General features: G+C 42.8%; 2 protein-coding genes and 1 pseudogene across 2 annotated transcripts; 2 read left to right on the forward strand and 1 right to left on the reverse strand.

The window, feature by feature from the left end:
- Positions 1 to 3079: 3079 nt before the first annotated feature.
- Positions 3080 to 6960, reverse strand: LOC129839617 (uncharacterized). The gene is made up of 4 exons (XM_055907145.1): positions 6694 to 6960; positions 4960 to 5248; positions 4753 to 4857; positions 3080 to 4634 (listed from the first exon to the last, which is right to left on the reverse strand). Exons 1-4 carry the CDS (start codon positions 6958 to 6960, stop codon positions 4249 to 4251), a joined length of 1047 nt encoding a protein of 348 aa, XP_055763120.1. The 3' UTR covers positions 3080 to 4248.
- A 1421-nt stretch (positions 6961 to 8381) lies between these two features.
- Positions 8382 to 9166, forward strand: LOC129839618 (histone H4 type VIII-like; annotated as a pseudogene).
- A 582-nt stretch (positions 9167 to 9748) lies between these two features.
- LOC129839698 (histone H2B-like) lies at positions 9749 to 10123 on the forward strand. The gene has a single exon (XM_055907275.1). It carries the CDS (start codon positions 9749 to 9751, stop codon positions 10121 to 10123), a length of 375 nt encoding a protein of 124 aa, XP_055763250.1.
- Positions 10124 to 15147: the final 5024 nt, after the last annotated feature.

Genomic DNA, 15147 nt, shown 5'->3' on the forward strand with positions numbered 1-15147 from the left:
TGGGCTGCTAATTGCTATGTGCTAAGCTAATATAACGATTTATTGTGTTTTCGCTGTAAGACACTTAGAAAATCTGAAATATTGTCTGTATTCACAGGATCTGTGTCTTTCGATTCGTGTATGCTGTGTATTTTTACGAAATGTTTGATGATTAGTAGTTAGGTAAACACGTTGCTCATTGTAATTATTCTAGTCCATTTGTGATGGTGGGTGCAATTGTAAACTATGCCATATACCTGAAATATGCACTTTTTTCTAACAAAACCTATCCCATACCATAAATATGTTATCAGACTGTCATCTAATGAGTTTTTTTGTTGGTTAGGGGCTATAAATATCTTAGTTTAGCCAAATTGGTGATGGCTACTGGTGTTGGTGGACAAATAAAAGATGGTGGATTATGCTAATGTGTTTTTAGGTAATAGATGTACATCTTTACATATTGTGTCTTCCCTGTAAAACATTTTAAAAATCGGAAATGTTGACTGGATTCATAAGATCTGTGTCTTTCATTAGCTGTATTGGACTTTAATGTGTGAAAGTTAAATATTTTTAAAAAATATTTTTTTTGAATTTCGCGGCACTGGTTTTTCAGTGGGGGGGGGGGGGGTGCCGCTAGCGCCACGCTGATCCTAGACAGGTTAATGATCGAAGTTGTTAGCATATTGCTTCTCTGCGCTAACTTCCCCCAAAGGGAGTTCAAGTACAATTTCGAAACATTTCTTTTGGTTTTGTTGACCTGTATTCTGTCAGGGTCAAGAAGTATGCCTTCTCTGTCATGGTAGTCTTGAATGTACTTCTCTTTACTTTCTTGATCTGTGACCGATGCTGGATAGCCTGAAGCCATCTGCTTGCATCTCAAGAAGGTCTTGATGTACTCTTTAAAAAGTGTGTCTGATTTCCTGGAAAAGTTCCACACTTCAAAGATTTTGGCCACACGATACCCCTTCTCCAAAGCCTTAGAGAATTCAACGGTGACCCAGACACCGGTCAGGGCTCTTTGTTGATCTGAGTGATCACATGGGTTTTCCTGGTTGTTGTTTTCACAGCATGTGCGACAAAGGGGAAAGAAAAGTTTTCCTTTAGACCCCTTGTAAGGCAACACCGGTATAAACAGCCCCCTAGGAGGGTAGACAGTCGCTTTGATTAAACCAAAATAATTTTGGGGTTCGTCAAAGTCGCTGTGAATAATTTCAGGATGCCCTATAGGATAGCATGAGGAACTCATTACATGAGGATATAGGGATGTAAAATCTACATAGCCTATTGTCTCGTCGGGTTGAGCTACATAACGCAATGTCAAAGCATTGGTCCTGCCTCCAAACAAGGCCTGTCTCGGTTCCAGGGGCTCTGGAGGGTCATATTGGGTAAGGAAGGCCTGAACATGAGGATCCGCCTTTTTCAGGGCTGTCCATTCGTGTTCCCACAAAACCACAACTTTTAACCCGTATGTAGCCTTTAAAGAATTCAGTTTGTCTTGAAACTCTTGGTACATTTCCCCAAAAGTCTTTTGGGTTAGGACACACATGGCCTGGGGGACAAAGCATAATTTACAACCGTGGAAGAAACAACCGTTGTACTCATACACTGTCTCAACACCGTCAATCTGTGTGTATCCATCTACATGGTAAGGCCCAAAAGCCTTCTCCCCCCGATTCAAAGCATGTTGGATAAAAACATTTTTATCCTGGGCTAGGTACTCCAACCATTGAATGGAGCCACTAGAGTAGGCCTTGAATTGTCGTCGGTAGTTGTCTGGCGATGGGATAGCTATAGATGCTGGAGTTAGATAGTGTGTACGATAGGTTTTCATGCACGCGGATGCAATAGTTGTACAGCTCCAGGGGTCAATGCCTGCATCTTTGATTACCTCTTCTCTGAATCTGAGGCATCCTTCACGTAGTATAACCACGTCATTGTCACAGTATGATTCCATCTCTTTATGAAAATCAAAAGTTCCATGTCTTACTGTCTCGTACCACGTCATGAATTTCTCACGCTCTTTGGGAGACATTTGATCACAACCGTACATTTCGGGGGCTGGATAAGCTCCTATATAATGTAGATTCTCCTCAGATGTGAAGAAGTGGGGGAAATAGCCTTTGACCGAGTTTTCAAAACCCAAGGCCTCTGGCATTTGAGCCAATCTCATGGGTAAGAAGCTTAAGCTGTCAATGTATCTCTGTTTGAAGGCGTGGTCAACAAAACATAAGATTTTACTCCCTTGAGCAATGACACTGGGCGCCACGCCTTGCTGTATCAAAGGGTTCAGAAGCAGATAGGAGTCATAGGCTCGCGCATTGTGAGCTATAAACGTGAAGTTTCTGTACTGGGCCTTTCTAAAATGTTTTAGAAAGAGTCGGGCGCAATCGGGCCCCTCGGCCGACCACTTTTCACCGGTGAAAGTCATGGTAGATACAAAAATAGGCAAGTGAACCCCTGATTGCTGATTTGTCTCAAAATCATAAAAAACATATTTCTCTGTATGTTCATCTTCAGCCAAGGGCTGAATGTAACACTCATGTGTTACTTCTTGAACAAGTTCTGCGTCTCTGCTTTTCAAGGGCCCTTTACAGATTGGGCAATGTAGAATACCACAAACATGGGGTTTAGGGCTGTCTATTTTAAAGTTGTAATTGCAATGACATTTTGGACATTTCTTGTTAATGTCACAACTGCTTACAGATTTACAGGCCTTGGGGTGCCATGTTTCAGTTTTGTGTTTTTCGTAACAGTAGGCCGAACGACATGTGCGGTGACAATCCTCACAGGGTGTCAAGTTTAGCGGTTGCATAGGGCAATGTTTATCCAGACATACTGAACAGTTATAACGGCACGAGTGCCCCCCCTTGCGGGTGTAGCCGGTATGACAGGCTGGACAGACATATGGGGCGCCTAAAAATGCTGTGATGTTAGTTACGGCATAGTAATGCTCATTTTGCACATAAAAGTACATAGTCTTAGGGTGTGGCTCTTGTATATTTTGGAACTTCAAGAGAGCGTCATTAGCTCTACTGTGGTACAAAACCACAATCTTGATATTCAGAAAGTTTTCAAATTTGCCTATGTCGGTGAAAGCCACAGCCTCCTGTATACCTAAACCCACAGCCTTTTGTAGCTCTTGAGCTTTCTGTAACGCTTCGCGCTCTGTACATCCTGGGCTGAGTAAGTGGGCCAAACCTATGGCAAAGCATAGCTTATTACCATGATTGTGAACGATTATGAGGTAGGCCTTTTTATTGCTTATGATTTCGGACTGCATCAGGCTATCGAGTTTACGTCTCTGCCCGCCGCCCCCTTGTGGTGGCCGGACTAATTGTACTACAAGTTCGAGGGTCCTATCTGCTAGCACGTTTAAATTTGACTGAACAAGGCGTTCTAGCAGGTTAACAAATTGTTCAAGATCTGCTTCACCCCTATTTAAAATAAGCGACACACGGCTCTGCAGACTGTCTCCAAAAATTTCCAACTGTAAGGTATCCCTTGGTTGGCTATAAGCTCTAACTCTATCTACCAGTTCATTCAAAGTGTCCATAAGCATTACGTAAAACACAGCATATTCCCGAATCTGACCCCCCCATGCGAAATTGAAAAACTGTCGAACCTCAATATTGTGGAATTTATTTCGATACAAAACATGTTCACTGCGATCAAGACCATCCCCATCCTGATTTGCTAGACAATTGTCCAACTGTTCAAAAACATCGTATTGGGTTTCAGACTCTTCAGACATGGGTGTTAAAGGCTGGCTTAGAGGTGTAGGTGGTGCAGAATTAAACCTAGGGCTCTCGTTCTGTACATTGTGATCAAGACCTTCCCGCTCCAGATTTGATAGACATTTGTTCAGCTGTTCAAAAACATCGTATTGGGTTTCCTGTTCGAACATGGGTGTTAAAGGATGGCTTAGAGGTGTAGGGGGTGCAGAATTAAACCTAGGGCTCTCGTTCATCTGGGTAATTAAAGATATGATTGATTCGGGTATCTGTGATAACCTGTTTTCATCGGCAGACCCTGACTCATTCATACGTGTAATAATTTCAATGAGTTCGGAGGGAATCTGGGATAATAGGTTTTCATCTATAGCCCCTATGTCAATTAGCCCAGAATCATTCATATGGTCAATTATATCTTGGAGCTCTGTAGGGATTTCCGCTAAGAGGGTTTCAATTGTCTCGCTTAGGTCTATAGGGGGCGCCATTTCTCTACTTAAGGATGTGTGTGCTTGTGTTTTTTTTACATACGTGTTTTTTAACGGAGGTATTTGCTTGTTTTAACCCTACTGTTGTTTAACATGCGGGGAAGCTCTCTACGCCAGAATGACACATCCTGATTGTATTGATGTTCGAATAGAATACCCATACGACGTTGAAGTAAAGCCTTTCGTGATTTTAAACCCTGTGTAAAAGCCTTGAAAAGCACGGCTTGGTCTATTTCACAAGAGGCTGTTGCCCCACCAGAATTGGCCGCTTCAATAAGGTTGGCCACTTCACAGAACATCAAATCGTCTACCTCAGAAATGTCATTTAAAACTTTGAAATCATCAGGCTTCGCTGTTCTGGTGACTGGGGTCTTTGGCGCCTCCTCGGGATCTAGATGTGTAGCTTCTTGGATGTCTTTATAAGCCGGCGAGGAGTCTGCATTAAAAATAATACATACAGAAAAATAGGTTATTAACCCTAAAATATGTTTGATAAAAATGTAAAATACATTTCAGATATAAGCCTATATATTAACAATACATTAATTAAATACCTCGGCTTTTTTGAAGAGGGCTGTTCTGAAGAAGCTCTGAGAACTCGGGAACATGTCTTTGGGCAACCCTAATTATAGCATCTGCCTGGTCTGTAGCTTGTGAGCCTGAAAGTAAAAAAAAACAACAAAAAAAACAGCATTAGTCCATGTTTAAACATATTCAGGCATAAAAATAAAATATATATATAAATGATAATTGATTCATACCTTGTCCTTGTAACGCTGTCTCGTGAATACCCTCCCAGTAGTATTGTTCGGGTGAAGCGGACCTGTGGATCTGGGCCCTGATTGTCCGTTGGTGTTTAATAGGGGGCGTCCAACGGTCCTGGGTCAGGGGAGTTGACAGGCCGTTTAAAGTCTCTGTTTGCGGCTTGTGTGTAAATACATCCTGGGAGTAGGGCACAATTGTCTCGTAGGCATATCCTTCACAGAAACCGTGTAGACTCCCTATGGCACCCGTTCTAGGATGTATTTCCGCTGTAAACACATAAAATAACTTTTAATATAAGATGCCGACACTTTTTGTTTTTAAGGTATAAATATTCTTACGGAATTCTTGGATCTTACTTACTACAATTCAGGGTCGGCGTTGGGATGTAAGCAATTTGTTCCGGAGACCCTACGGCCGGTTCGAGTTCAGTTATATCTCGGGGAATCTGAGTGAAGGTTTGAGAATCTAAAAAAACATTAGATAATATTAAAGCTCTAATCATTTTAGCTAATATTGACATTTTATACGTTAAGAATCCAGGCCCTAAGGCCTGTTTAATATTTCTATAACATACAACATTTTCAAACAATTCCCAAGAACAAACAAATCTAATATATAGCATATGTAAATATTTATTTCAAGAACTAACCTTGAGAAATATCCATGAGGAGGTTTTTCCCAGATGATCTTTTTTAACGGGGTCCGTCCGATAACTATTCCTGGGGGAATGCTGTAGGGTAAATGCGCTAAAACGAAGCTAACAGGGGACCTGTTTTGCTTAGCTTTTGTAGCCGTCGGACTCTAGTGGTGTCGTATTTTTTCGCGCTAAAACCGCCTCAAAGTTATCTTTGAAGCCTAAGGCATGTGGTTCAAACACCAGCCATTTGGTTCAAACATAGGGTATTGGGGGGTGTCTAAACATTAGGTATCTTTTTTGATATTCTAAAATCTCCGGGGGCTAGCATCTAGATGCTGGGGTGGGGAGGTCTCGACAGCGCTGGGCTGAATGACTTTTAGGCATCTGTTTTGCCAGATAGTGTAAACCTTGGTTTCAAACGACCCCCATGCATAGAGAGCCTTGAGCGCAGATGCAAGGGTATTTTTTTAACAAACACCTCGCCCCCTTTTTCTGTTTTTGAAACACACACACACACACACACACACACACACAGCCACTACATCATACGCACGCACATACGCGCAAGTTTTTTTTCTCAGGGACAGACTGCGCTAAGAGTGAACAAACGCGAGAGTTCATAACGTGGTGAGATTCTGCTTTTAAAACCATTTATTTCATTCAAAATATTTAGTACATACATTTTATAGCGTTACATTCTTAAGGTATTTTACGAAGCCTTTCTTACATATCCAGGGATCTGATGCAACCACCCGCCATTGTCAGTGTCCAGTTGGTCATCAAAATGCCGGGATCTCTTGCCAGGCTCATCAACACTTGGTAAGTTTTCACTCCAGGGGTACATCCTACGTCGGGCCTTTTGGTCCTGGTTATGTCTCAAGAAAAGTCGCGGCCAGCGCCTTAACTGTTCGCGATTTTTGAAGAGAATGTCCAGCTTATTCATAAATGTTATGAAAATTGGATAATCCACCCATTTAAAACTAAACACAGGAATAAAAAAGTTGACATCTTTGCATGCTCTGGATGCTACTGGAGAATTGACAGACTTTGTAGCATTACCCGCATCATAAACTTCACAGGCTAAAATTGTCACTTTGTTGTCAGGGTTATAGTCCATTGAAGCAATTCTTAGAGCCTTGAGATCACTGCGGCCGAGGACCTGTTCTTCCAACGCATAGCCTGGCACAGCTGTGCCACTCAGGACCTGTTCAATTTTACAAAGAGCCAGCCTGATGTTTAGCCATTCTCTCATGCCCAGAGCAGGAGAAAAACTCCCAGGTTTTGCCGGATAAACGGGTTTGGGGCCACTGGCGTTGAAGATCTTTACCGTAGAATCCTCCGGCTGGAATATGTAAGACATATGGCCCTCACTCGTACCCAAAAATCCTTTAAAACATTCTGGAGCTTCACACAGAACTTCCTCAATGCTTTGTTCACTGGGTTCATGACAAGCCGAGCATAACATACCATAAATTGACATATGTGTCATTTTTGTTTAATATTCAGGGGGTTTATCTTGTACAATCTTAAACATGCATTGTTTTGGGGCTTTATAAGGCTTCTGCAAAGCCAGCCTCTTTGAAATGTTCATTAACAACCCCCAACACTAGACATCCTGGAACAGTTTGACATGACACCTGGTCACTTACTTACCCCAAAAACCCCAGGATCAGGATGTCCTGACCGGAAGCCCAAATATGGGCATGCCCCCATTTCTACAAACCATTGGGGCATCAATCACTACATAGGGTCATAAATCATGATCTTTTTTTGATTTACGACATTGACAGCTTGACACTTACCCCAAAGACCCCCACCCCGGCCAGGATGTCCTGACCGGAAGCCCAAATATGGGCATGCCTGCTACAACAGGACATAGGGTCATAAATCATTACATAGGGTCATAAATCAGGCTTGGGTCATAAATCATTACCGGTTGACCTGACAACTGGACCCTTACCCAAAGACCCCCACCTAACCATCAGAATGTCCTGACAGGCAGCCCCTTAGGTTCACATAGCGGTCACATAGGCTCACATAGGGTCATCCATCAAATTTTGACGTGTGACATCTACTTTAATCTCTCTGTTGTGCTACTGGCTTGCAGACGCCAATCTCAAACTACCACTCTCCATCAGAAACATTATCACTAGCTTTCTCCACAACCGTACAATTAAAGTGAAGGTCTCCACAGCAATATCCCCACCATTTACCCCTGACACAGGGGGCATTCCTAAGCCCACTACTTTTTCTACTATACATATCAGACATTTGTTACCCACCATAGGCCAAGTCTCACAGTTTGCCGATGACCTTTGCTACCGGTCCAGCTCCAAATGTCCTCAACTTGCTGCAAAAAAACTCCATCAGTCTATTGAAAAGATTGAGACATGGTCTAACATGTGGCGAGTAAAACTGAACCCACAAAAGACTCAATGTGTCCTCTTTACAAGAAGCACCAGCAAAAAAAACAGGAAACCCATAGATCTCAGACTTTACGGCGAAACAATGAAAGTAGAAAAAGAAGCAAAATTCTTTGGATTCACCTTCCAGAAGAACATGCACTGGACAACCCATATAGCGAACATAGAGAGAGAGGGACGAAAAAATACTAAACCACTTAAAAACGCTGTGCGGAAGAAAATACGGAGCTTCACCTCAGACAGTGTTGAAAGTCTCAACTACATCCGATCTCTCTTTGGATACGCCCTACCAGCCTGGATAACAGCTTCACCACAGCAGATGAATTGGCTACAGATCATCCGAAACATGGCAATAAAAATGGCTTACAGACTACCAAGATACATCAGCAATCGCTACATTCACAGCATATCCGGACTCACATCAATCAACAATAGACAGTCAATCATTGGCCAGAAGTTCATCAACAGAGCCACTCATAATCCATCATTGAAGGAAGCTGTGGGACAGGCCAAATGGGCCACAGACACACCCATGTACATAATGCTGAAACTGACCTAAAATATCCCCCTATCTAAAGCATAATCATGCAAGACTGACTTTAATTACACATAGTTTATTTTCCAACATAAAAAGAGCAAAACTAAAATTTAAATACAATAAAATACAAAAAATACAAAATAAATTTGCATAATACAAATAAAAATGTGTGTATATATGTGGTGGCATTCCTTCACCCCCCCTCCCTTTCCCCCCGTACTGCTATGAGCTGTAATTGTAATACATTTGGTTTTAAGTACAGTAAATTCATGTTGGGAAAGGAAAATAGAGCAACGAATCTATGCCTGGAAGAGTCAAAGAGGCAGAGGCAAAGGCTACAAGGAACTCGGAAAAGGAGGCGCCAAGCGTCATCGCAAAGTTCTCTGTGAAAACATCCAGGGAATCACCAAGCCCGCTATCGGTGTGAAGCGTATCTCCGGTCTGATCTACGAGGAGACCCGCCCTGTCCTGAAGGTGTTCCTGGAGAACGTGATCCGCGACGCCGTCACCTACACCGAGCATGCCAAGAGGAAGACCGTTACCGCCATGGACGTGGTCTTCCGCTGAAACGCCAGGAACGCACCCTGTACGGTTTCGGCGGTTAAACGCACTGTTTTCGGAACTTCGACATCCCGACTTCAACCCAAAGGCCTCTTTTAAGAGCCACCCACATCCGCTTCAAAAGGGCCAATTCCATATAGTGGTTGGTATGTTATTGGAATAATGTTTAGGTATGCTATTTGGTAGGAAAGCATGAGCCACTCCGAGTGGACAGGAAGTATTAATGACAGGACTCTGTTCAGTCTAGCCATTGCGCACAGAGTGAGGCCTATATGTGACAGTGCCAAAGTGGGCAATTCTACGATCAGCGTTATTTGGAGCAGCAATCGTGCCCCCCCCCCACACACACTCTTTGAAACACACAGTTCCCCATCCGTCACAGAATGTAGGCTATAGAGAAGGTGGAGGGGAGGGGAGGGGAGAGGAAGGCATTGCACGCAATTGTCTTTGTTCGGGAAGCCCGCCTCTGAGTGGAAGGCTCTTTTGAGTGCTAGAGCTCCACTGGGCCTATGAGAAAGCAGGGGTGTGTCCACGGCCACTGAATTTGGTTAGCTTCCTCTTCATAAGACGAGTAAGCGCCCTCCACCCCCTCGTTCGTTTCTGAGAAGCAACGAGACATCAACATCATGCCCGAGCCAGCAAAGTCTGCGCCTAAGAAGGACTCCAAGAAAGCCATCACCAAGACTGCAGGGAAGGGCGGCAAGAAGCGCCGAAAGTCCAGAAAGGAGAGCTACGCCATTTACGTGTACAAAGTCCTGAAGCAGGTCCACTCCGACACCGGCATCTCCTCCAAGGCCAGGGGAATCATGAACTCGTTCGTGAACGACATCTTCGAGCGTATCGCCAGAGAGTCCTCACGCCTGGCCCACTACAACAAGCGTTCTACCATCACCTCCAGGGAGATCCAGACCGCCGTGCGTCTGCTGCTCCCTGGTGAGCTGGCCAAGCACGCAGTGTCTGAGGGCAGCAAGGCCATAACCAAGTACACCAGCTCCAAGTAAGCAGCGCATTTGGACTGCTCTACTAACCCAAAGGCTATTTTAAGAGCCACCCACCCTGTCAGTGAAAAAGCAATTCCATCGCGACCGAATGAATGTGTATGTAGGTAGGCTGTACATTGTAGGACTGTTCCATTGTGGACCGGCACTGTGGGCCGAGTTTTAGAGTGGCTACTTTGTATCCGTTTCAAGTGTAGGGGTTTTGCATGCTATCTTTGTCTGCCGAATGTAAGATAGCAACAGACGTTTCTCTGAACGACATGACAAACAGGGTTGGCCTCCATTCCAGTTGAAGGCCGTCCATAGTGGAATAAGTGAGTGTAATGTGAAATGGCAAAGGGCGAAGACAGGGCCGAAATGGCCGTTGTTTGAGGTGACTTCCTGAATAAGTAGGAGACGGATAGAGTCCCATTTATTCACTGAATCTTAATGATGCAACATGCTACCCGAGGATGAAAAGAGGAATGGCATGAATAAAAGGACGATGAATAATCCAGTGTAAGAAGAATAGGAGTAGGCCTATATGAATGTGTGTAGGCCCCAAGTCCCAGTAGAACACAGTGAGTGAGTGTGTGGGCCTTGTCACTGGAGCAGTAGTGAAATCCCCTTCCAATAACTACATTGGGAAGAAAATAAGCGGCAATGATCCTTCTGAACTACACGCATCTGCCGGGATTCTTCTCCCGGTCCAAGCAGATGAGATGTATACAGCCCTTGAGATATTTCCTAATGAGTTAAAGCAACCATCTACCACCAAAAATGTGTTCTCACCATAACTGAGTCAGGTTTGTAAGCCTCCTTGCTCGCACACGCTTTTTCAGTTCTGCCCACAAATTTCCTATATGATTGAGGTCAGGGCTTTGTGATGGTCACTCCAATACCTTGACTTTGTTGTCCTTAAGCCATTTTGCCACAACTTTGCAGGTATGCTTGGGGTCATTGTCCATTTGGAAGACCCATTTGCGACCAATCTTTAACTTCCTGATTGATGTCTTGAGATGTTGCTTCAATATATCCACATAATTTTCTTTCCTCATGATGCAATCTATTTTGTGAAGTGAACCAGTCCCTCCTGCAGCAAAGTACCACACAACATGATGCTGCCACCCCCGTGCTTCACGGTTGGGATGGTGTTCTTCGGCTTGCAAGCCTCCCCCTTTTTCCTCCAAACACAACAATGATCATTATGGCCAAACAGTTCTATTTTTGTTTCATCAGACCAGAGGACATTTCTCCAAAAAGTACAATCTTTTTGGATCTTTTTGCAGTTGCAAACCGTAGTCTGGCTTTTTAATGGCGGTTTTGGAGTAGTGGCTTCTTCCTTGCTGAGCGGCCTTTCAGGTTATGTCGATATAGGACTCGTTTTACTGTGGATATAGATACTTTTGTACCTGTTTCCTCCAGCATCTTCACAAGGTCTTTTGCTGTTGTTCTGGGATTGATTTGCACTTTTCGCACCAACGTACGTTCATCTCTAGGAGACAGAACGCGTCTCCTTCCTGAGCGGTAGGACGGCTGCGTGGTTCCATGGTGTTTATACTTGCGAACTATTGTTGGTACAGATGAATGTGGTACCTTCAGGCGTTTGGAAATTGCTCCCAATGATGAACGAGACTTGTGGAGGTCTACAATTTTTTTCTGGGATCTTGGCTGATTTCTTTTGATTATTCCATGATGTCAAGCATAGAGGCACTGAGTTTGAAGGTAGGCCTTGAAATACATCCACAGGTACACCTCCAATTGACTCAAATGATGTCAATTAGCCTATCAGAAGCTTCTAAAGTCATGACATCATTTTCTGGAATTTTTCAAGCTGTTTAAAGGTACAGTCAATTTAGTGTACGTAAACTTCTGCCCCACTGGAATTGTGATACAGTGAATTATAGGTGAAATAATCTGTCTGTAAAAACTTGTAGGAAAAATTATTTGTGTCATGCACAAAGTAGATGTCCTAATCGACTTGCCAAAACTATAGTTTGTTAACAAGAAATTTGTGGAGTGGTTGAAAAACGAGTTTTAATGACTCCAACCTATGTGTATGTAAACTTCCGACTTCAACTGTATATAAATATATATTAGCCCTATATCTACTATTCTTATTGTTGTTTTCGCTGTTCATAATTGATCACTTGGCAACATTGACCTTGTCATTCATGCCTTTAAAGCATATAAAATGAGAGGGAGATGGAGAGACAGGATTAGTGTCAGCATATTCATATGATTTAGACTTTTCTGGGGAGGAATTTAGAAGAGCACACAGCAGGAAAAAAGGAGAGGTTAATGAGACGCAGAGCAGGGAGTCGCTCACCATTATGCAGGTGCTGTACCAGAGAAGGAATTCTTAATTGAGCCATGGAAAACCACAGGTGTCAATTCGGCAAATCATAAACCAAGTGGCCACCTCTACTGCGCTGTGCAGAAGATGAGTAATCCAAAGAGATGAGTTGGCAATGTAAGTAAAAGTAATGTGAAATTAAATCACTGAATGATCCATACACATTGCGTCTCACAACAATGCTTAACACTTTGGAGAAGTCAATGGGTTCTCAAACGGGATTCTCAAGTGAGAGACCACAGTTGACATCAACTATTTGCCCATTTCACTCGTCTACACGTTTTTAAATAATCATGCAAATCCTAAAACTACTAAAATATGCTGTGATGCCAAATTGCTTAAAATAAATATATCTAATCAATGAACAAGTAGGCTATATTCAGACATCAAAGATTGTTGTTCTCTATAATATATAAGTGGGTTAGGGTATAGGCCTACATGAGGGGATTTGATGGAGGAAGACATTTCATCAATAAATGGGGAGATTTGGACTAGGATTAATATACTGTAGCAATTTTACGAAATAGGCTTGAATTACAAACTGACCCAGCATAGCATGCATGCAGCCACCACTTCAAATGAATTAATGAAATAAAAATAATTTAGGGCTGTTAAAGCTAATGCGTGAGACTAGCGTTATGTGGATCATAGTAAGCACGCAAATCCTTAATCGAACCCATCATGCGCACACTGTCAAGGCTCAGAACTAATTGCATGTTAAGCATCGTTAAATATCCAAGCTGTGTCCCAAAACTCTCATTACTAAAGTTGCACTTAAACTCTTGTTATTTACCGACTGCCTCAGACCACTCGTAGAACAGCTAAGCGCGTGGTTAGATGCGTTTTTCCCTACCATATCACTTTATACACAGAAGATATTCGCTAAACATAGAAACATATTCATCAGTCTCTCTATGACCGCCGCAGACAACTTCACAACCATTAAACTATGTAACTGTTTTAAAGTCACTATTGGCCTCATGGTGAAATCCCTGAGCGGTTTCCTTCCTCTCCGGCAAGTGAGTTAGGAAGGACACCTGTATCTTTGTAGTGACTGGGTTTATTGATACACCATCCAAAGTGTATGCTCAAAGGGATATTCAATGTCTGCTTCTTTTTTTTTACCCATCTGCCGTTCTTTGCGATGCATTGGAAAACCTCCCTGATCTTTGGTTGAATCTGTGTTTGAAATTCACTGTTCGACTGAGGGAACTTACAGATAATGAATCGTCTGTGTGGGGTACAGAGATGAGGTAGTCATTCAAAAATGATGTTAAACACTATTGTTCCACACACAGAGTGAGTCCATGCAACGTATTATGTGACTTCTTAAGCACATTTTGAATCCTGAACTACCATAACAAAGGGCTTGAATACTTATTGACTCATGACACTTCAGCTTTTCTTTTTTACTTGATTTGCAAACATTTCTAAAAAATATAATTCCACTTTGACATTATGGGGTATTGTGTGTAGGCCAGTGACAAACAAAATCTACATTTAATCAATGTTTTATTCAGGATGTAATCCCTTTAAGGATGGACATTCTGCTTACTGATATAAGGTACAGAGATGGGTAAGTGTTGGTTACAAATCGTAGAGCAGCATCATAAAATGTGCCTAGTGAATCCACTTGAGTTGTGAGATTACCTCTTCACAAGGATTTCCCAGACAGGGTAGAATGATGGCTACATAAAGCTCAAAATACTATGGAATGCAGAATGTATCATATCTTGCAAGAAATACTTTGTTTTGGGGATAATATTAATGCCAAATAAAATGGAGGTGCACATGATCAAATAATCGATCCTGAGAGTTGAAGTTGCAATTTGAATCTGATTATGAAAACCCTGTGGTTGACAATGATGGACTGTGAGAACAGTGCAAAGAAAAAACAGGACAGAAGCAGGGACATAAAGAGAAGGGAGTAATTTGACTGTCATTTCCTTTGTGTTTTCTCTCCTCTCTGCATTGCCCTAGCCTGGGTGCACCCTCACCATCAGTTCCAGGAAATGTGGAGATTTGTCTCAGGAGAATAATTACGGCTGAGCCAGAGCATGCTTAGAGAAGCAATGTGCGCCATGATGGCACAGCATAAAAATATGCCACAACCACCTCCCCACGCCCATGAATCCACCAATCAAAAGTTCTGTACTTCAATTACAGTTGAGTTTACATTCATGATTTATTAAAATACACTAGCTTCACCCCACTCTATGGGCACTAAATCAATGGACCTGATTCATTCGATTCAATGCAATTTCATCTTTGGGGACTGCAACCATCACAGAATCATAAACTCAAAGCACAAATTATTGCTGCTATAAAGCTATTCGCAACATCCCGTTGATTTACAATGTTATGATTATTGTGCTCGTTGCCAATTGTGCACGCAAAATGTCACCCTATGTGTGCAATATTGAAAAACTATTTGGTTCCGAAAATGTTATTGGCCGTGCTGAGCTGTGGCTGAGTGGTAACTCAGCAAATATACCACTTCCAACTTTCTCACCGTAGACCGAGGTTCAATCCAACTTTCTCTCCTCTTTAACCGCTGTATCCCCTTGTATCTCCCGGGTGGCGCAGTGGTCTAGGGCACTGCATCGCAGTGCTAGCTGCGCCACCAGTGTCTCTGGGTTCGCGCCCAGGCTGGGCTGGGTTCGCGCCCAGGCTCTGTCGCAGCCGGCCGCAA

The sequence above is a fragment of the Salvelinus fontinalis genome, chromosome 40 (genome assembly GCF_029448725.1).
Source record: "Salvelinus fontinalis isolate EN_2023a chromosome 40, ASM2944872v1, whole genome shotgun sequence".
NCBI classification, from domain to species: domain Eukaryota; kingdom Metazoa; phylum Chordata; class Actinopteri; order Salmoniformes; family Salmonidae; genus Salvelinus; species Salvelinus fontinalis.